The sequence below is a fragment of the Zootoca vivipara genome, chromosome 14 (assembly GCF_965207765.1).
Source record: "Zootoca vivipara chromosome 14, rZooViv2.hap1.1, whole genome shotgun sequence".
Classification (NCBI taxonomy): Eukaryota; Metazoa; Chordata; class Lepidosauria; order Squamata; family Lacertidae; genus Zootoca; species Zootoca vivipara.
In genome coordinates, this window is record NC_142597.1 from 1660820 (window position 1) to 1683985 (window position 23166).

At 46.9% G+C, this 23166-nt stretch overlaps 1 protein-coding gene across 6 annotated transcripts in view; it reads left to right on the top strand.

The window, feature by feature from the left end:
- Positions 1 to 23166, top strand: part of PLEKHA2 (pleckstrin homology domain containing A2) — a 106096-nt gene that overhangs the window by 64177 nt on the left and 18753 nt on the right. For 5 of the 6 annotated variants that reach the window (XM_088657627.1, XM_035138974.3, XM_088657628.1 and 2 more), the window contains 4 exons: positions 6214 to 6321; positions 17659 to 17799; positions 19049 to 19117; positions 20736 to 20806. In XM_088657627.1, the coding sequence (XP_088513753.1) occupies positions 6214 to 6321; positions 17659 to 17799; positions 19049 to 19117; positions 20736 to 20806 (389 nt within the window). The remainder of the gene's footprint in view (positions 1 to 6213; positions 6322 to 17658; positions 17800 to 19048; positions 19118 to 20735; positions 20807 to 23166) is intronic. The other variant, XM_088657631.1, reaches the window with a different exon arrangement.

Here is a 23166-nt window from a genome sequence, read left to right on the forward strand (position 1 = left end):
AATTTCCCACATTTATTAGCCGATTCAAATGATCTTTGCTTCATTCTTCTAATCTTCCATTCGATTTCCTCATTTATTATTTGGGAATACTGTACCTGCAAAGCTTTTATCTCTTTTTGAACTTCCTAACTTTTCGGATTGTCTCTCAACTTTTTTTTCTTTTTCTTTCAACTTGTCCAAAATGTTTCCCATTTGCCCCATCATATGGAACCTTTGGGTTGAGGATGCCTTGCTCAGGGTGTTGATGGCTCTGGCATTGGGGAAGTGTGTGTGGGGGGGGGTATCTTGTATCACTACCAACACCTGTGGTTGGAATATCAAATGCCCCCTGCCTCCTGCATAGCTCACATTAGACCTGTTGCCAAGCTGCAGCTGCAGTGATCTAAGCCTGTGGGTTTTTTGTCCAGCTCCCTTGGAAAGGCGCCAGTGGCTCCCCACTGATCAATAGGGATGGAAAGTTTTCCTGAAAGGCAGCTTGTGTGCCATATAGCCGTTGCGCTCTGCCATTGTGCACCTGCAGCTTGGTTGCGCTTGGAGGCCTAGAGGCATCTTCTAAGAGCATTGGGGAGATGCACATGGACTGAGTAGCAAAAGACAAATCAGTCAGTTTCGGTGTCTCATTTTTCTTGTCTCAGAATCAGGCCTCCACATTTTTGAAGCAATTTGTGTGTCTTTTTAAAAAACCACTCTTGAAAATCAATCAGCATTTTTGTGTGAATTTTTCCTAATAAACACATTTTTGTGTGCAATTTTGACTAACACACACATCTTTGAAAGTAATTTCCCATAATAAAATTCATTTCTGCATGTTGTTTACACAAATATAGGATGGGGGGTTTGCACATTTCCCCCTAATATGATGTATTTTGTACTCACTGGTTGGTTGGAGTAATTCAGAGTAGTATGAATTTCAAATAATAGCTGTGTTTCGGTTTGCTTATTGGTTCAAGACATGCAAATTAGGTGGCTTCCCATTGAAAGGCAAAGAAAACCAATGCTTTCTCCCCCCCCCCTCCCCAACTTGGGTCCCACTTGCACTATACATTTAACACAGTATCATAGCTGTTTAAGCAGTCATGGCTTCCCCAAGGAATCCTGGCGTCTGAAGTTTGTTAAAGGTGCTGAGGGTTGTTAGGGGACCCTTATACTCCTCAAAGACCACCAATGCCCACAGTGGTTCAGGAACCAATCCCTCTTCACAGAGTAGTATGCAGCTCTATGTGAGGGCAAGAGAGGCCTCCTGTCAACTCCGCCACTCTGCAAGGAGTAGAGCTCTGTGGGCATAGCTTGTGCCCCACTTGCCAGAATGGTTGGCCACTGGTGCCTTAAATACAGGGATGACTTGACAGCAACTTGACTAAATTCCCCATATCCACTCACCCTGTAAAATCGCTGTGGTGCTTCTGAAACAACATGCTTATTTCCTGTTTCCCTGTCCATGAGGGCTGGCTACTTCCCCTTCAGTTGGCCAGACTTGACTTTCAAAAACTGGTTGCTGTTTTGGAACATGGATTATTATCTTAAGAACTGAGAAATGAATATGAACGGAAACCTTTTTAGATTCCTGAAGTCATCAATAGTGGCTTCATTTGCATGCTGTGTTAGGCATACATCTAAGATGTATTAAATGTGAGCACCAAGTGGGAGCAAAGTTGTGTTTGCAAATATGTGTATCATTAAAACACCAGAGGGGAGCAACCTCAGTCCTGGGAGTCAAACGTGGCCAGTCAGGCTTCTCTCTGGCCTGTTCATCCCTTCCTCAAAGGCCTTTGGCTGGCTCGAATGCGTCCTTTAAGAGTGATAATGCCAGGAGAGTGAAATTGAGGCACCTGATTGAGGCCTGTATGAATTTAAAAGATATATTTGCAAATGTTTAATGCTGCTCCAGCCGGCTAAAGCATTCTAACTGTTGTTTGTTTATTTTCCTGCTCTCCTTGCTAGGGCCCCCTGATTTATGACAAGCAAAAGACCTTTACAGCCTCACCATAGCTGCCAAGTTTTCCCTTTTCTCGCGAGGAAGCCTATTCAGCATAAGGGAAAATCCCTTAAAATAAGGGACAACTTGGCAGCTATGAGCCTCACAGGCTGTAAAAGGTTAAAATTACTGGCTTGAGATGACCCTGCATATTTAGAAAATACAATCCAGCTGCAAATACACTAATTAAGAGTTGGTAAATATTGTTTAACAGAAAGTGATATCATGAGAGAGTCATAGCCATTATTTTTCTAAAGTCTAAGGTTTACTGAGCATGTTAGAGCTAATGACAACAGCAGCTGGGAGAAGGAAAGGGGGGCTCATGGAAAGGGGGGCTCATTTCTAAAGAAGCCTTTTCAAGCCTCTGCTTTGAGGTCTTTTGCACACAAACCTTTTTCTAAAAGTTTCTGTTATACAGTATTGTATACTATTATAAACCAATGTGCCTTTTATGAGATTTGTTGGCTTAATGGAGTTAGAAAGTAAGAAATGTTACTTTTCTAAAGGATTTAGAAAGTAAGAAATGTTAGATTCTTATGTTAGATTCTTATGGCTCCTGGGTGTGTGGGAATGCACAGCCAGGCTTTTGTTTAGATAGAATTTATTACCATAGCCATCTGTTTTAATCATTTTGTTTTAGCCATTTGTGTTGGAATGCAAGGGCAAAGGTGATCTGGTAATTAAGGTTCCTTGTTTTGGCAAATATAAAGATATATGACTACTTGTCTGCCATTTATGATAGAAGGATATATAGCTCTTTGTCTCCCATAAAAGGTAATAGGAAATGGGTGTATCTTTTATTATTGGCTCTAGCACACAGCCAATAGGAATTTCAACTAAGCTGATTGGACAGAGGCAGCCAAAGGAGGAGCAAGGGAGCTGGGCTGAGGGAATATAAGTGCTGACCAGCAGGGCTAGAGCAGGCAGAGCTTTTTGGTAACTATACCACTGTGCCTCTCATTTATTTGTCTGACAAATAAATTATTATTTTAATTTCTCTATTGCTGCGTTGAATATTTCATTCCAGCTAAGTGTCAACCACAAGCAGGGTGCTACAAAATGTGTGTAGAAACCTCTGACTTTTTTCACCATGTGGGCCCTGGAAAGTCGCCCATGTGGGAATATGACCCTGATAGGCATTTGCTAGGGTCAAAAGTTGCCAAAAGCTTCTTCCCACGCCAAGTACAGGGTGAAGATAATTGCTCTTTGCCCATCCCTGCATTACTCTGTGGCCTGAGGACCACGTGAGACCCTCACTCTAATTTCATGCAAGTGGCAGTGGGCAGGTAGGGGACGGGGGAAGAAGTTGACAGAAATTGACAGTGCTCTCCAGCCACTTTCAGCCCTGTCCTTTCCCTCCACTGGCCTCAGCGCCCCCCCCCCCCAACAGCAGCATATAGCTCCAGGAAGGTCAAAATCTGATGAAATGAGACATTGGTGCCCCTTTCTCATGTGAATTTGTCTAATCTTCTTCAAGAGACACCTAAACTAGTGGCTTTGCTGAGAAGCAGAAGAAGGCAGTTGCCTTCATGCTGTGCTTGACAGCTCTCTGGATGTGTCCGGTTGGCCACCATGGGAAAAAGAGGGTCTGGGATTAGATGGAAGCTTCCCTTTGATCCAGCAGAGCCCTTCTAACCATCTTATGGAGAACTTGCATCCAGAGACAGCCTGTGCAATTCCTTCCCCATATTGGTTGTTTGAGATCAGCCCTAGAATGTTATGTACTGGACCAGCTGAGGCGGAGATCTGGGTCAGGTAGGTGTTAGCCTAGTAAAAGCCAGTTTTACCTGCCCAGCCTACAGAGTACCTTCACCTTTCTGATGGAAGGTTGGAAAGTGAATCCTCCCAGCATTTGCTACCAGATTGTAGATCAGAATTTCTGCTATTAGGCAGGGGAAATGCATCCTGAAAGCCACAGGCTCCTCCTGAATCTGATCTAGACCCACATTTAGGCTTGGACTCGATGTCTCTGTCTGCTTGGCACCTGAAGGAGCGTGCTGCTGCTGCTACTGTTGCCATCACCCCCGTCGGAGGACACCTGAGTACCTTTGCAGGGCAAATAACTTCATGAATGGCCCCATATACTGTAGAACCACCAGAGGAGACTGGTATTGGGCTTTGCAAATCAAAGGTACCGTGTTTCTCCGAAAATAAGCCATACCCCAAAAATAGGCCATACCCCAAAAATAAGCCATACCCCAAAAATAAGCCATAGTGATAGGCAGTTTAACCTTGTAGGTTAAATTGTACCATACTTAATAAAAAAATTAAGACATCCCCTGAAAATAAGCCGCCGTGTTTTGTTTTGTTTTGAGGAAAAATAAATATAAGACGGTGTCTTATTTTTGGAGAAACACGGTACTAATCCCTCAGAGAAAGAAGTTTTTTTAAAAAATATGGAAGCTTGGTGTGAGCACAACGTTGGAAACAGAGTAAGATACTAATAATATGGCTGTAGAAATCATGGGCAGTTCTGTCTAATTTAATACAAGGAAATTTTTATTATTAATTTATATAATGGTTACTTCAATGCATTTTAGAATTAGGCATAGTGAATCCTATTGAAGGCAGTACAATTAAACAAGACTCGGGGCTCATCCAGACTTCCGTTTGTCCCACCACTTTCCCCCAGGGAAACCCAATCTTTAGCACTCAGAGCAAATGTCAATCAGGTTTTCTCCAGATTGATATTTGCCCCAATTTAAAGCAAAATGGTAGATTTTCCTGTGGCTTTTTTTCATGGGCAACTCACCGGAACGCAGTTCTGGCCCCTCTCAGGTGCCATTCCATGAGAAAGAGGGAGGTGCTGCTCATGGTGAGTTCTGGCACCTCTTTTGCTAGAAAAATAGCACTAGGAAAGGAGCCAGGGAAGGGGCAAACCACTGGGACCCATGCCTAGAAAGTGTGGGTCAAGCAGAAGTGAAAGCAAGGCACTGAGCTTTGGGAAGGAGGCATAAGGCTCTGACAGGGTCCAAGAGTCCTCCTTCCTCCATCCCAAATGCTAGTTTGTGTTCCCAGCTTTGGGAAGAAGAAAGGAGGAGGAGGAGGAGGAGGAGGAGGAGGAGGAGGAGGAGGAGGAGGAGGAGGAGGAGGAGAAGAAGAGGAGGAGGAGACAGAGGAGGAAGAGGAGGAGGAGGAGGAGGAGGAGGAGGAGTTTGTTTGGATTTGATATCCCACTTTATCACTACCCAAAGGAGTCTCAAAGGGGCTAACATTCTCCTTTCCCTTCCTCCCCCACAACAAACACTCTGTGAGGTGAGTGAGGCTGAGAGACTTTGGAGAAGTGTGACTAGCCCAAGGTCACCCAGCAGCTGCATGTGGAGGAGCGGAGACGCAAACCCGGTTCACCAGATTATGAGACTACCGCTCTTAACCACTACACCACACTGGTTCCCAAGGAAGGAGTTGGGAGGGCCCTAGGACCCTGTTAGAGCCTCACACCACCTTTCCAAAGCCCAGTGCCTCACTTAGCTGGCTTTGGGAAGCCAGTGTGAGGACTGGAGTGGGCATCAAATTTTGGCCTCGCTCCCCACCCCCTGTGTGACAAGGCTGTGGTATGAAAAGTTGGACCAGGGCTGAAGTACAAAGACATATTTGCTAGTCCAGGAAAGATGATACATAGATCCCATTAAGGAGTTCTAGGTCTTTAAAAATGTACATTTTAAAAATACTATCAAGAATGTGCAACACACATGCAAATCAGATTTTGTGCTGGGTTGGGGGCTCTTGTGTCATTCAAATCCAGCTAATCCATCTGTCAAAAAAATATTCGAGCAAAATTATTTGATCTTAAAACACCAACTTTTTTCTTTAGTACAGGTATATCATGCAAATAAATGCAGCCTATTAGTTCCAGAATGCAGCCCTATTTCAAAGTGGAGTCCTGCAGGAATTCTACAAATCAGCTGGACTCTTTGCTGGTCTTGGATAGAGCATGAGACCCTTCATCTCAGGGTCATGGGTTTGAGTCCCACATTGAGCAAAAGATTCCTGCATTGCAGGGGCTGGACTAGATGACCCTCATGGTACTTTTCAACTCTATGATTCTATGAAATCCTTGCTGAATGGGATTTCATATACGTTCTCAGATGTCACTCTAGCAATTGATAAAAGCACTTCAAAAAAGGGTACATTTGGAGGGATTTAGAAGGATGCTGTCTCTTGTAGTGAGAGCCTGGCAGATCTTGTTTGGTTTTGGGCACAAGACATACTGTAACTTGTCCTTTTGTCTCTCTTAGGTTCCAAAGGGTGAAAGTTTCCCTCCAACTGCAGAAGTTGTCAAGAGTCCCTACAGGACTGAGATCATTGGTGGGGTGGTTGTGCAGACGCCAATCTCAGTCAACCAGGTGAGAAGGGAATTGCTGGTCAGCCAAATCTGTTGCTTTGGAGAAGGGATGGAGATGGAGAAGTTGACAGCATTTCTACCCCCCTCTGCAGCCAAAAAGGCTCCCAGAGTGGATAAGACTACTGTAAAAACACACAGCCTGTGCCTGGAGCCTTACAATCTAAATACAAAGCACAAAAGGGAAAAGGTATGAGGAGGGAATGAGAAAATAAGCAAACTTGGGGCCAGACAGGGTTTGTGGAAGCCTGGTGTACATATAATACGTAGACAGGAGTCTATGGGTTGGTGCCTTAACCGTGATCAAAGATCCTATAGAGACATGGTTTTGTTTCCAGAAGGGTAGTTGCTTTTAATGATCTCAGGCAGGCAAGCAAGCCCTGATAAGAATTAACAAGTCTCTGGCAGTTTTATGGTACATTTTATTTATAAATTACATCCAGAGCACAGCTCCCAGCCTGCCGCTCTTTGATGCGAGTTGGTCACTCTGAGTCTCCACCCCTGTCACACACAAAGGGCGCCTAAGTCTAGTCCTTCCTCCCTTGCACTTCTGTTGAATTTTAACCCTTTCAGCTCTTCTGGTTCGGGGAGAAGGTGGGTGGAATCCCCCCCACTCTTAAAAGAAGAGCCCTCTGAATGCTGTTTCCCTCCTGGTTGCATAGCAACTCCCTCAATGCTGTCTATCTCTTCCCCTCCCTCTGCCCACGAGCTGTCTGAGTCTGCTGCTCTATCTGAGTCTGGGAACTCTTGGTGTGTGTGAGTGAGCTAACCCACTCCTGGTCTGTCTGCATTCTTTCGTCTTCAGAGTTTGACTCTTCCCAGGCATTCGATTCAGCCACGTCCCTGGCACTGCATTAGTCAGTCTTGTGGCAAAAGTAAGTCCCAAAGTTGTGATCCTGTTTATGTGAGGTAGAATCAATAAGAGGAAACTGACCCAACCAGTCCCTTTCTTAAGTGAATCATAGAATCATAGAGTTTCTCTTTGAGCATGCTCTTGGGCCATTTCTCTCTGTGGCAACAGAACTTGTGCAGCAGAATCTCCCCATAGTGCAGAACTGCCCCACAGCCTGCCACTTTGCAATGATGCCCTAGCCAGCTCCAGTAGCCAAACTCCAGACCAGTTAGCAGCAGTTAAAACGACAGCGATGCAAAGCAAGACCCCTTTCTGTGACAAAAGGGGCACTGTACTGCTCCTGAAGAAACAACAGCATCTGCTCAACCCACAGCTTCATTACTAGTTATATTAAATCACCAATGACATTTATGTTTCTTTCCCTGCCCACCCACAGCTTGGAGTTGCACTACCTATACCCATTTTTAAAAAATCTTTGCAAAAACTCTGCACTACCAAGGGAACTTCAGGAAGGAGTGGGGATCTGACACCTTGCTCCAAACCCCAAACCCTGCCTAGAACCTCAGACTAGCTCCCTGAACTGGGAGGTGACCAATGCCCCTGCGCACGGCACGCCAACTGCAGTGCGTTCTTAGAATCATAAGAGTTGGAAGAGACCACAGGGGCCATCCAGTCCAACCCCCTGCCAAGCAGGAAACACCATCAAAGCATTCTTGTCATATGCCTGTCAAGCTTCTGCTTAAAGACCTCCAAAGAAGGAGACTCCACCACACTCCTTGGTAGCAAATTCCACTGCCGAACAGCTCTTACTGTCAGGAAGATCCTGTCCTCTGGGGTATTAGCCACCCCTCCCAATTTGGTGTCATCTGCAAACTTGCTCAGGATGCCCTCAAGCCCAAATCATAGAATCATAAGAGTTGGAAGAGACCACAAGGGCCATCCAGTCCAACCCCCTGCCAAGCAGGAAACACGATCAAAGCATTCCTGACAGGTGGCTGTCAAACTTCTCCTTAAAGACCTCCAAAGAAGGAGACTCCACCACACTCCTTGGCAGCAAATTCCACTGTCAAACAGCTCTTACTGTCAGGAAGTTCTTCCTAATGTTTAGGTGGAATCTTCTTTCTTGTAGCTTGAATCCATTGCTCCGCTTCTCTGGAGCAGCAGAAAACAACATTTCACCCTCTTCTATATGACATCCTTTTATATATTTGAACATGGCTATCATGTTGTTGTTTAGTTGTTTAGTCGTGTCCGACTCTTCATGACCCCATGGACCAGAGCACGCCAGGCACTCCTGTCTTCCACTGCCTCCCGCAGTTTGGTCAAACTCATGTTCGTAGCTTTGAGAACACTGTCCCAACCATCTCGTCCTCTGTCGTCCCCTTCTCCTTGTGCCCTCAATCTTTGCCAACATCAGGGTCTTTTCCAGGGAGTCTTCTCTTCTCATGAGGTGGCCAAAGTATTGGAGCCTCAGCTTCACGATCTGTCCTTCCAGTGAGCCTGGCTATCATATCACCCCTTAACCTTCTCTTCTCCAGGCTAAACATACCCAGCTCCCTAAGCCGTTCCTCATAAGGCATCGTTTCCGGGCTTCGGCTGGCCAGTTAATACTGTGATTAATAATAATAATAATAATAATAATAATAATAATAATAATAATATAAAGTTATTATGATTTATGAGTCTGCAGAGGTTGCCCTAGAGACAAATGGTTGCCTCACCCAGGATGGAGAGCAATAGGGCAAGGGGCCACTGTGCATGGGGCCAGTGCTGGAAGCTGGAGACACAGAGGCATGTCTTGTTCCGTGCTGGGCTTGGGGCTAATGGGAAAGCAAGATCTGTTGGAGTGGTGATGCTGCAATCCCTTCCATCCTGTGCTTGCATTGTGTGTATGTCCTAAAAGACAACACAGTCTCTGCTGGTTTGCATTCTAAAGAAACTGAACCCTGGGAAAGCACCCCTGGAGTCCTTCACCACTCAGAGACTGGGGCTTGCGTGCAACAATGTACACATTGCTTCGGGTGGAAACGTAAGCAGTGAGGGCAATGCAATACAAAAATTCAGGCAATGACTGTTCCGGTGAGCTGGGATGCATGCCGAAAAAGCACATCAACTTCTTGTAGTAGCAGTGAAGGGTGATAAAACGAACGTGAGTCCTGATCTGACTCGAGTGGGGAAGCTGTAGTCCTTCAGATGTTGCCCCTCCCAACTCCCATCAGGCAACAGTCAGGGATGATGGGACTTGGAGTTCAGCAACATCTGGAGGGCCAAAGGTTAGCTACTGCTGCCATGAGGACCTAAACAAAGCCCAGTGGAATAAGTGCAAAGAGCCTCCCAGTGCATCATCTTATTTCTGAAAGTGGCCAGCCAGGTGCTTCTGGAAAGTTCCAGATGATGGATGGTGCTGGCGGATGCCACTGGTGGGAGCTGGAGTCTGGCGGCATCTGCAGGGCTGCAGCTTCCCTACGGCTGTCTGTCTGTGCCTGCTGGTAGTCAGGCATAAGCAAAACGAAGATGAAAATGAGACATCCCAGCAATAATACCACCCTGCCCAACCCTTGGGCATCACAAAATCTGGGGCGTAGCAGCTGCTTTGCCTCCTTGCCAAATGGCCTGACATGCCTCATTAACTTGCCAGAGAAAAGTGTGCCACCCTCCACTTTTTAGCAGTGTGTGCCTTTTTTCCCTTTTAAGAGGAAGCTGCTCATCCTGTGATGCAAGATTCAGAAGGTTAGGGAAGAGACTGGAGGAGCAGGAGCGTTTTCCTTTGAACCATGGCTTGAAATGTGGCTAAGAAGCAAAAAGAACACAATGGTACCTGCCAAATAATGTTGCCATGTGGAGTGCTTCTCCCCAGGAAGCCAGCAGCCATGTCTTCCTCTCAAAAGCACTTTTCCTTCCTGTTCCCCCTAGTTTTCCACCCACCCACCCATGCCTTCACCTTTACTAGTTGTGGAAAAGATGGAATTTATAAGGTGTAGTTTGCATGAGAAGCTACACATCTCAAATACGCCCTTCAATTCCTCTCTTATTGTAGCTTACTTCTATGCTGCTTTTTGGCTCAGTGGGCTCCTAGTCATGAACTGAGTAGGGATACAATGAAACAGGGGTTACCTGTGGGCCACTCCTGGAGGACAGGCATGTGCAGCTGCAGAGACGTTCCCTGGCGCCAGAGAGTCACACACCCCCCCCCAGCTGAAATTAGGCTCGAAAGAAGCCTTCTTTAGCCAATAGAAGCCATATTTACAGTTGGGAGCCAAGAGTTGCAGCACACCTGTGGTGCACACAACAGTTTGCAAATATTCCCATAGGTCCCTAAAGGTTGTCGACCCTTGCAATAGCCAGATGGGTGGGGTATAAATAATAAATTATTATTATAGTACAATTAAAGCGCAATACAAAGTTACACACACTGTAGGGATCCTCTATACAATTGTTAAAGATGCAGATTCTGTGTCCTTTCTCTCTGTGTCTGTCTTTTACCTGGCCATCTTAGCATTCAAACAAGTGGTTCAGTGCCAGGAGGGACTGTCCTGTGTGCTTTTGCTGAACATGTAGATTGACTTCTGTTTCTATATCCCAGTATCCTCATTACTGGCTTTTCTGGCCTGTGGTTCTTGGGCTGCTGTCCACCCTGAGCCCTCAGGACAGGGCAGGATAGGGCATGAAAGAAACCGTGCCAACCAACCCAATAGGTACAGAATACTTGACTACAAGAGGAAGTCTTGCCAGCTTTTCATTACAGCTGTTGCCAGTTGCATGTTTTATGTGAGTCTCCCTTAATTAAGGCGTGGCCCCACATGTTTAATTAAGTGGCTTGGCTGTGTGTATCACACACTCACTCAACCTCTAGGTGCTCTGCTCCATTCTGCTGAGAACAAACAGCAGGCATCCATGGTTTCTGTGTCCAATTAGCAGACCCAGTTTAATTGCAGACCTGGGACTGTTTGCACAAAGTAGAATGAGATGGTAGAGAAGACAGTGCCACGTTAGACTGCAGGGAGATTTTTTAAAGCATTTCTTAATTTATTGAAAGTGTTTTTACCCCTCTCTTAAGTCCCAGGGTACTTTTAAAAGATGAGTATATAAGACGGTCCCAGCCCTCAGGCCCACAATCTAAAAGACAGGACACAAAAAGGAAGAGGAACTGGGAGACCGGGAGGTGGAAATCAAACTCAGGCCCTAGTTCTTTGTCATGTCCCGATGGAATGAAGTGGAGGAGCGGAGCCAAAAGTCGCTGAGCTGAGTTGCTTCTTCTTATGCCCATGCTGAAGCTGCCAGGTGACCTTGGGTGGAAGAAGCCCTCGATAGAAGGGGTTTCTTAGCTGAGCTGACAGCCCTGCTTTTAAGCTCTCCCTCTGCTGCAGCCTGGTGGAGCAAGGCGGCAGTTGAGAAACACAGAGGAAAAGCCTGATGGAGCTGGCTTCTCAGCAGAGCCAATGGAGTTGAGCATCTAGCTTTTCAAACATAGTGCAATTCTACTTCTTCCCTCTCTTAGCTGTGGGAAGAAGTAGGAAAGAGGCAAGGATACAGGCCCATGCAGCATGGCCACTGTCACCCTGAGGTAATTCCTTGAAAGAAAATAATAACAACAATAAAACCACCACATCCATGAGAGAGCTTCCAGCCCACTGCTAGATTTCCACTTGTAGGGAATGTTTTACACAAGGGAGCATTCAAAAATCCTATCACATGCTCCTCAAAGAAGCATGCCTGTTGCCTGCTTTGCTGTCCTTCCAGTGGCAGGCAGAGACCTTTTATTTCCCGCTTGGACTACTGCAATGCGCTCTACGTGGGGCTACCTTTGAAGGTGACTCGGAAACTACAACTGATCCAGAATGCGGCAGCTAGACTGGTGACTGGGAGCGGCCACCGAGACCACATAACACCGGTCCTGAAAGACCTACATTGGCTCCCAGTACGTTTCCGAGCACAATTCAAAGTGTTGGTGCTGACCTTTAAAGCCCTAAATGGCCTCAGTCCAGTATACCTGAAGGAGCGTCTCCACCTCCATCATTCTGCCCGGACACTGAGGTCCCGCACCGAGGGCCTTCTGGCAGTTCCCTCATTGCGAGAAGCCAAGTTGCAGGGAACTAGGCAGAGGGCCTTCTCGGTGGTGGCGCCTGCCCTGTGGAACGCCCTCCCAACAGATGTCAGAGAGAAAAACAACTACCAGACTTTTAGAAGACATCTGAAGGCAGCCCTGTTCAGGGAGGCTTTTAATGTTTAATAGATTACTGTGTTTTATTTTTCTGTTGGAGGCTGCCCAGAGTGGCTGGGGAAACCCAGCCAGATGGGCGGGGTATAAATAATAAATTATTATTATTATTATTATTATTATATTATTATTATTATTATTATTATTATTATTATTATTATTATTATTCCCCAAGCTTTTAGTTTTATGATGGAAACTGTTTTATTAACTGCTGTTGTTGCTTTGTATTGTTGCAAACAGATGTTTCCTCCTCCCCACCATCCACTGCTCTGCGCTGCTGTCAAGGTATGGCCAGCTTGAGTGGGATTGTGGATAAGAGAAATCCTCCCTGTTCAGCACAGGCCACAAGAACAATTCATCATGGCTAATGAAAACGAGATCTGTTGAGACTCCAGGCTGCCTGGAAGTCGAATCTTCTGATCTGGACCCCACCCCTTAAAAAAATAAAACCCAAACCCTCAAGATGTGTGGAAGCTCTGGTTATGGTTATTGATGGGTAAAAAAAAGATACTTTGTACCTGATGAACTAATGAGAGACAAATCAGTCTGTTTCCTTTCCATTTAAATTGCACATAAGTCTATTCCACCCTGTTTCCACATTAATCTGTGATCTAAATAGGGTTAGGGTTAGAGTTAGGGTTAATTCTAAAAGAATAAAAACATATGAATATGTTTAAATACATATTTTATCCCATTTTAAAATGTATGTTTTTTGATCCTAAAACCGTATTGTGAAATTTGGAGAAGTGTGAAATCTGAAGGAAAATGATGTTCCCTTTGGTCTGTTAGGTGCAAATAATGTTGGTTTGCTTAAAAATGCAGACTAACATAATTATCTTTCTCTACAATGACCCATTTCATGTTCAATTGAAAACAGAAAACAGTTGGGAATAGCTGAGCTTGGACCCAACTCTGGAGATTGGGGAAGCAGCTTCAGACTCTGAAAGAGTGATTTGCTATGAAGTTGTCCTGGGTTCTAAAAGGATGAAGGGCACTGATTCCACTTGGAGCCCTTTTCTAAACTTGGATCACTTTGTGCCATAAATCTCTGAGGGCGTTGCTCAAGCGAGAACCAGGGATGCTTATCTCACAGGAAACCCCCACCCCCACCCCCTTCTTCTTTCTCCCTGTCTTCTTTCTCATTTTTGTTTGGGAAACTTCCATCCCTGTTCAGTTCCTACTGGTCTCTCTCTGTGTGTGCTGCTTGTTCATTGTGGCAAAACACCTGATACAGAGAGGGACAAATGTCATCTTTGGGAGCTGCTGTGCTGTGTTCGCCCTGTGCTCTTCCCCAACACGGCACAGACACTGGGGTGCTTTGTGGTGCTTTGTTGTGGGCCCTTCATGCCAGGGAAGGCTGGTGCCCCAGTGGAGCATGTTGGCTACCTAAATTGTGCCACACAATGGCGCCCAGTGTCTGCCCCCTTTTTTCTCTGGGCACTGCACTTATTCAGAAGCAATAAGCAGGCACTCACCCATGAAATTTATGCAGCTAGCAAAAGCCCACTTTCTTCTTTGAAGAGCAAAGCCTTTGGCTCCCATTCTGTAGAAGTCAAAGCTGCATCAGTAGAACAGTTTGCTTTATTCACTCTCTCTTTAGCCAAGGGGAGCTTGTGAAAGCCTAGTTTTTTGTCACTGGCTTATTTTTCTTTTAATTGCAGATGGAAAAATTCATTTCCCATGCCACACACCCCTTCTCTCTTTCTCTTCCCTTCCTTTCCCTCCCACTCCATGTGGCAAGGAAGCTGTATTCTCAGGTCGGTTTTGTGCTCTGTAGCATCCTTAAATGGTGTTGTCCTGAAAGGGAGCCCAGAATCCCAATTTTAGCCAGTACACACTAGAGGCTGGCGGCCTCTAATCCTAGTTTTGAAACCTCACAGGCCTTGATATAATCCCAATTGCCATCACTCAGTTCAAGGTCTCATGCCATTCTCATGTCTGAGATAGGATGGCCGAGAATGCCTGGCCCTGAGTCATCCAGGGAAGATTGGGGTTGTGCATGGATCGGGGACTCAGCTTTCTTGTCCCCAAGGCCAGCAATCTCACCACTGCACTGGGGGTAGTGGTGGCAGACATCAGGCTTGCAGGATCTACAAACCCCACAGGTCCACCCACCAGACCCATGTTCAAAATAGTGGTGCAGGTGGCGCATGCTCACTTGAAAGCAGCAGGGTGTCTCTGACACTTGCACACCCAGCAATTTGTTTTTCAGTATCAGCCCTTCGACACAAAAATCAACTCCTGGTTTCCACCTAAACTTGGTTTGGTAATAATAATAATAATAATAATAATAATAATAATAATAATAATATATTATTATTTATACCCCGCCCATCTGGCTGGGTTTCCCCAGCCATTCTGGGCAGCTTCCAACAGAAATATTAAAATACAATAATTTATTAAACATTAAAAGCTTCCCTTCAGATGTCCTCTAAACATCTGGTAGTTGTTTTTCTCTTTGACATCTGGTGGGAGGGCGTTCCACAGGGCGGGGGCCACTGCACAGAAGGCCCTCTGCCTGGTTCCCTGTAACTTGGCTTCTGGCAGCAAGGGAACCGCCAGAGGTCCCTCGACACTGGACCTCAGTGTCCGGGCAGAATGATGGGGGCAGAGACGCTCCTTCAGGTATACTGGACCGAGGCCGTTTAGGGCTATAAAGGTCAGCACCAACACTTTGAATTGTGCTCGGAAACGTACTGGGAGTCAAGACCGGTGTTATGTGGTCTCGGCGGCTGCTCCCAGTCACCAGTCTAGCTGCCGCATTCTGGATTAATTGTAGTTTCCGGGTCACTTTCAAAGGTAGCCCCACATAGAGCGCATTGCAGTAGTCCAAGCGAGAGATAACTAGAGCATGCACCACTCTGGCGAGACAGTCCGCGGGCAGGTAGGGGCTCAGCCTGTGTACCAGATGGAGCTGACAAACAGCTGCCCTGGATACAGAATTAACCTGTGCCTCCATGGACAGCTGTGAGTCCAAAGTGACTCCCAGGCTGCACACCTGGTCCTTCAGGGGCACAGTTATCCCATTCAGGACCAAGGAGTCCTCCATATCTGCCCGCTTCCTGTCCCCCCAAAACAGTACAGAATTCAACCTCAATCTGTTAGTTGCCATCCATCCTCCAACCGCCTCCAGACACTCACACAGGACCTTCACCGCCTTCACTGGTTCTGATTTGAAAGAGAGGTAGAGCTGGGTATCGTCCGCATACTGATGAACACCCAGCCCAAACCCCCTGATGATCTCTCTCAGCGGCTGCATATAGATGTTAAAAAGCATGGGGGCGAGGTCAGAACCCTGAGGCACCCCACAAGTGAGAGCCCAGGGGTCTGAACACTCATCCCCCACCACCACTTTCTGAACACGGCCTGTATGACAGTGCCCCCAGCTCCCAACCCCTCTAGACGGTCCAGAAGGATGTTATGGTTGATGGTGTCAAAAGCCGCTGAGAGATCCAGCAGAACAAGGAAGCAGCTCTCACCTTTGTCCCTAGCCTGTCAGAGATCATCAACCTGTGCGACCAAGGCAGTTTCAGTCCCATGATGAGGCCTGAATCCCGACTGGAAGGGATCCAAATGGTCCGCTTATTCCAGGCGTGCCTGGAGTTGTTCAGCAACCACCCGCTCAATCACCTTGCCCAAGAATGGAAGATTCGAGACTGGGCGATAGTTGGCCATATTAGCCGCATCTAAAGATGGATTTTTAAGAAGCGGTTTAATAAGCGCCTCTTTCAGCGGGTCTGGGAAGGCTGCCTCACAGAGAGAAGCATTCACCACCCCACAAAGCCCAGCCCTTCCCGGCTAGCTTTCATAAGCCAGGATGGGGAAGGATCCAGGAGGCAGGTGTTTCAGCAGCCTAATTTGGAAGAGGGAACCCTTTCAGTTGTTGGTATTGTGAATAATCTGGGAGTCGGGAGCCCTTGTCCGATGGACTGCAAACTGCTCCCAGCGCTCCCTTCTGCACCGCCTTGACTTGGCTCTCAATTAATTTTATCCACATATATACCATAATGAAGGGGCAAACTGGGCCAGATGCCATTTATTCATGAGTGGATTTTGCAGAAGCAAATTGCAAGTGTTAGAGGCCTGATGCAAACTGGGACCCTGGAGTTAGGAGTCGCAGGCTTTATCCCTTTGCTTCCTGCTTCCACCTATTTCAGGAAAGAGCTCAGTTAGGCCATTTGCTCTGCTCCAGGTGGGACTGAGAGAGACCCTTGCCTGCAACCCCAGAGAGCTGCTGCCCATCAGTGTAGACAGTACCAGACTAAATAGACCAGCCATCTGGCTGGGTACAAAGTTCCTATGCTGAAGTAGGAATCGGCTGCTGTTTGAATTGTGGGGAAGAGGGAGCTCTCATTTAGGGACATGGGTGGCGTTGTGGTCTAAACATTAGAGCCTAGGGGTTGCCGATCAGAAGGTCGGCAGTTCGAATCCCTGTGACGGGGTGAGGTCCTGTTGCTCTGTCCCAGCTCCTGCCAACCTAGCAATTCGAAAGCACGTCAAAGTGCAAGTAGATAAATGGCGCTTCCGTGCGCTGCTCCGGTTTGCCAGAAGTGGCTTAGTTATGCTGGCCACATGACCTGGAAGCTGTACACCAGCTCCCTTGGCCAATAAAGCGAGATGAGTGCCACAACCCAAGAGTCGTCCATGACTGGACCTAATGGTCAAGGGTCCCTTTACCTTTACCTTTACCTTTAGGAGTAAGGCACCTATTAACCTCCTGCCCCCAGAAACCATAGTCCCAATCCTGATCAAGGCCCCTGAAATATACTCAGAGTCGAGAGTGAATTTCATGCTCTTTATTCAGCTCATAGTCATAAAGGAGAAGAAGAGAAGAATGGCTCTTTCCCCAAAACCATCTGCTTATATACATTATTCACACAATGGGCCTTGCGTGATTGGCTACTTCAGGGCTACACCTGTGGGCCAATCAGTTTGTGGATTGACTTCTGCCAGCAGCCTGATTGGCTGCTCCTGCAGGCCAATCAGGTTGCGGATTCACTTCCACCTGGAGTTGGATTGGGTGGCTCCTGCGGACCAATCAGACTGCTGATTCTGGATCCTATTGTTCTATGATTCAGCTCAGTACATAACAGCCCCTATGCCTGCAGTTTACATTTAATGACTAATTGCATACATGTTTTGTATATAGTTTGGCTCTTGGGGTCTTGTGTAGCACTTATGGGACTTGGGCAAAACAGATGACCAGTGTTCCTTTCCTGTCCATCCTCAGTGGCGGCCTGATTCTTGGAGTGTGTGTTCTTCTCTCCTAGAATGGAGGGGATGGCTCCGAAAGCGGAGAGCCAGCTGTGCATCATCTTCTGAAACGCTCTCAGAGTTACATCCCCAGGACCAAAACGCCAAGTGGGCCCCCCGTCCTCAAGAGCGGCTACTGTGTCAAGCAGGGGAATGTGGTAGGTCTCTGCCCTGGCCGGCCTGGGGGATGAAGTAGTGCTGGCTTTTAAAACCTGGTGCTTCTGTTGTGGGTGATGAAATTGCCCAGTGAGGCTCCGGGGGGGGGGGGTGACTGAACAGGAAGCTGGTTGTGGTGGTTGTGGTCTATCTTGGAGAGAATTCCAGGTAGGCCCACAACGGAGTAGCAAACAGTGTTGGCTATCTAGGGATGGGGAAGAAATCCCTTTTGGTTCACATCTGAAGCTGAGCCCACTTAATTTGCACTTTCTGAAACATTGCATACCCAAACCCAGTGATTATTTTGAAATTTTGAAATTCTCTGAGTTTTGCAATGAAGCTCTCTCGCCAGGCAATGTGCACAAAAATGCATGTACTCAGGTAAAGTGTGCATAGAAATGCACATATTAGTGGGGGGAAATGTGAAAGTGTATATTTGACAAAGTTAAATAAAAAATGTATATTAGAAGAGATTTGCACAAAAATGCTGATAAATCTTTATGAGGACTTTTAAAAATGCATTTTACAAAATCATGAGGAAATGTGGAGAACTGAACTGAAAACTGAGAGAAAGCAAAACTGAGAAATTCACCCACCTGTAGCCCCACCCCACCCCCTCAAGTTATGGTTACGGTACCTAAGTTATCTTGGCACCTGAGACAGCACATCTCATAAGCACCTCCCCTCCTCATCTGGCAGTAAAAATACATCAATAGTAAATCTAAAATAACTACCAGTTTTCTGTCATTTCAAGACAAAAACATTCTACCTGGGACAGCTGCCACATCCTGCCTAATGGTAGGGCCAGACCTGTGAGAGACCCTTTTGAGTGGATCCGCTGGCCTCCAGTTCCCACCAGCCCCAGCCGGAACAGCCAACCATCAGAAATGCTCAGAGTTGTAGGCCAAAAACATCTGCAGGGATTCCCCCAGTCCTGATACGGGTCAGGCCAAGGGTCTGCTTCCCATGCTATCCTCTGCTTGTCCCCAACACTGACCATTCAGAGCCTCTGTGCACAAGGGCTCTACTTCGCTATTATGCCTGTGGCTGAGGAATCCCATCCCGAAACTCTCCATTCTTGTACGTTGTTTTGAAAAGCTATCTAACCTGGCGGCAGCAAATCCCATGGGTTAAGTCTGTATGGTGCAGAGAGCAAGACCACAGGCCCTTGTGAAATGAGTGTCTGGGATAGCTGTGGGAGACTTTGATAGAATATATCAGCATCCCAAAGGGGTTGTTTCTGTCTTGTAGAGGAAGAGCTGGAAACGGCGGTATTTCACCCTGGATGACTTTTCCATCAGTTACTTCAAGTGTGAGCAGGTAAGCCGGGGGCACCAACCTTTTTGGACCAGTGGGCACATTTTGCATTTGAGAGAGTGCCTCGGGTGCCAGTCATAAAATGCCTGTGATGGGGCAGGTGCACCACACAAATGGGCTGCCACTAGGAACATGGCACAGCGCAAAACTAGAGAAACAGCCACCCTTGGCATCCTGCCCTTCCTCCTAAAGACAGCAACAGGGAACGTTCCTACTAGGAAGAATGTGCTGGTTGGCTACTCCACACTTGCCTTCATTTTTCAGAAGGAGGATTCAGCTTGTGCCGTAGAACCCCTTACCACCCACCTAGAATCCTGAAACGCCCACTAGTGGGCAGTAGGGACCAGGTGGACAACCCCTGGGCTAGAGACTTGATTTTTTAAGTTTAATTTTTTTTAAAAAAAGCTTAGAGTCAAGCTTTGCAGGCATTGTGTTACAGCTGCTGCCGGAGCCAGAGTGGTGACTCCTCAGGGAAGCCATGATGCTGTGCCTTTTGAGCATTGCCGTTTTCTCTTGGCCTCTCTCATGGCTGGTGCAAGGGGCCCCCAGTTCCTTCAGGACAAATGCCTGTTTTCCATTAAGCAAAAAAGGGAGGCTGATGTGAATCTGCTATGTCCATGGTGGGAAACTGCCGGCCACAACTCCTGTGCATGGTGGCATCAGGTGCAAGCGTAGGAAAGCTGCAACTGGGCTGAAAGTGGGTTTGTGCCGTCCGTCATCTGACCAGAGGTGCCTGCAAAGCTCTGCACACAGTTTGTTTAGAAATGGTGCGGGCCAGAGCAGTTCCCTTGATGACACTGTGACCTCAGCGGCTGCCCCCCCCCCAGCCACCTGCCAAAGAGCCCCCAGAGGGTGGGTGGGAGAGAGAAGGGTCTGGTTGGCCAGCTGGATCTCATTCTCCAGCCCGTGCTGTGAGGGAGTCAGGTTTGGACGAGTGAAGATTAAGGTGACTAAAAGGAAAGTTGCTTTATGGTCATAAGCACCCAAGAGGAATGCTACTGTTTCAGGCCAAAGGTCAGGCCAGTTGAGATCCTTTTCTCACTGTGGGCAGCCAGATGCAAGCAGGCAGGGCATAAGCACAACCATGCTTTGCAAGCTGTGTTCCCAGCAACTGGAATTCCGAGGAGCACTCCCTCTCTTCCTGGGGGTTGCACGCAGGCACATCATGACTAGCAACCATGGAGAAGCCTTGCGCTCGGTAAATGTTTCTAACCTCCTTTTCAAGACAGTTATCACTACATCTTGTGGTAGTGAATTCCTTTGTTCAACTCATTGCTGTGTGAAGGAGTTTTTCCTTTTGTCTATTCTGAATCTTCCAATACTTGGCTTTGTGGGATGAGCCCAAGGTCTAGTATTACGAGACAGGAAGAGAAGCTTCTGTTGCCTCTTTGTACAGCTTTGTACAGCTCTATCATGTATACACAAGCTCCGTAACTTAACTTTTTTCCTGCTCAAATCCTTTAAAGTTGTAACCTTTCCTCCCAAGGTTATTGCTCTTGCCACCAGCGTCCCAGAAGCTCACCTGCCAACTCAATGGCTCCATTAACTGCTTTTGCCTGGATTTTCTGCTCTCATTGCTGACAGTTTAACTATCTGGCATCTGTTTTGCTTGTCTCCGCAGGACAAAGAGCCATTGCGGTCAATCCTCCTGAAGGATGTGCTGAAGACTCATGAATGTCTAGTGAAATCTGGGTATGGCTTTTGTTTCCAGCTGGGTTTTATATTTGGCATTGGCCCTTGGAGTCACCTTCTGCAGGTTCTGTCTGCTCATGTGAGGACCAGTGAGACCCAAGGTTTTGGGGGGGCCCAGCACCTTACTGGAGAGATAGAGATAGCGGCAGCCCCAATTACTTGACAATATCCTGTAAATATGGGACTTTAAAAAGAAAAGATTGCTGCTAAGATTGGTAGGAAGAGCTCTGTCAGCCCTTTGCAGTTAGTTCCTCTCTTGCCCGACACAAATGGAACTTCAGGTGCCTCATCAAGGAATAGTTAAGGGAAAAGCTCAAAGTGGGGGGAGTGATTTGATTCAGAGGAGAATAGAAGTTTAAACCCTCTCTCACAGACCATGGCCCTAAACCAAGTCTCTCTTATTCCTTCATGCACATACCAGATTCTTCTTCTTCTTCCTCTTCCTCTTCTTCTAATTTGTATACAGTTCACAAAATAAAATTACAATATAAAAAACATAAGATACATAATAAAAATAAGAACAGAAAACGAACCAATCCCCCCCCCCCAAAATACATTTAAATGTCGTTTTTGACTGGTGCCTAAAGATGTATAATGAGGGTGCCAGGCACACCTCTCTGGGGAGAGCATTCCACAAATGGGAATCCACTGCAGAAAAGGCCTATTCTTGTGTTGCCGCCCTCCAGACCTCTTCTGGAGGAGGCACATGATGAAGAGGCTCAGAGGATAATCTCAGGGTCTGGGTAGGTTCATAGGGACCATTTACAGATTTATAGGTCAAAACCAGCACTTTGCATTGGACCCAGAAACTAATTGGCAGCTGTGATATGCTCAAACCATTTTGTTCTGGTGAGCAGCCTGGTCACCAAATTCTGCACTAGCTGAAGTTTCAGAACCATCTTCGCAGGCAGCCTTACGTAGAACGCATTGCAGTAGTCTTACCTAGAGGTTAGCAGAGCATTGATGACAATAGTTAGGCTGTCCCTGTCCAGATAGGGGTGCAGCTGGGCCACCTGAGTCCCAAGCAAGAGCAAAGGATCCAGGAGTACCCCCAAGCTCCATACCCACTCCATGAGAGGGAGTGTAACCCCATCAAGAGCAGGCAACCTCCTAGCCCTCCGGTCTTCAAAACCACCCACTAGCAATGCAAATCAAGCAGATTCTTCCCTAGTGCAAATAGTAGCAGAAACTCTCGTCTTTGGCTTAGTGTTTTGTCCAAACGGGGTTCGGGTTTATGGTTTATTTGAAGAGAAACAAACCACCATACCTTGTTCAGACATAAGGCTAAGCCTGGAATATTAAAATAAAAAAATTCCTTCAGTAGCACCTTAAAGACCAACTAAGTTTTTATTTTGGTATGAGCTTTCATGTGCATGCACACTTCTTCAGATACACTTGAAATAGAAGAGTCAGACCCTTATGTATATACAGAGGGTGGTGGTGGTGGTGGGTGGGAATGGGTGATGGGCTGATGGGAGTGGTAAACCTGTAGATGGCTGTTAACGACTGCTGATAACTGCAATTGGTCCTGAGGGGGAAAAGCAAGGGCTGAGGCGCTAAAGAAAGCTTGATCATGCATAATGAGATAAGAATCCAACGACTCTGGGGTTGCGGCGCTCATCTCGCATTATTGGCCAAGGGAGCTTCCAGGTCATGTGGCCAGCATGACAAAGCCGCTTCTGGCGAACCAGAGCAGCACACGGAAACACCATTTACCTTCCCTCCGGAGCGGTACCTATTTTTCTACTTGCACTTGATGTGCTTTCGAACTGCTAGGTTGGCAGGAGCTGGGACCGAGCAACAGGAGCTCACCCCGTTGTGGGGATTCGAACCACCAACCTTCTGATTGGCAAGACCTAGCTCTGTGGTTTAGGCCACAGCGCCACCCACGTTTCAGGAAACATAGGCCTGTGCAATTAAGGTGAATTAAAACATTCAGTTGTCCTGGTGCAACAAATCTACTTTAAAACAGAAATGGGCTTTCTGTGGATAGGAAAGTGATGGCGAAATGAATACAGTCATACCTTGGGTTGCGTACGCTGCGGGTTATGTACTTTCGGGATGCATACTCCGCGGACCCGGAAGTGATTACTTCAAGGTTGCGCTGCGCGCGCATGCACATTAGCATTCTGCGTGCTTCACGCATGCACAGAAGCGCTCTATCGCTGCTCTGGATACGTACTTTTCAGGGTGCGAATGGCACCCCGGAACAGATCAGGTATGTATCCAGACATTTTTTCACCTTCGCTGCATTAAGCAGTTGGTTCCTTACCTTTCCCACCCCAACCTGGCCACAGTGATCCATGTGACGGTCACCTCCAGGCTTGACTACTGTAATTCGCTCTACGTGGGGCTGCCCT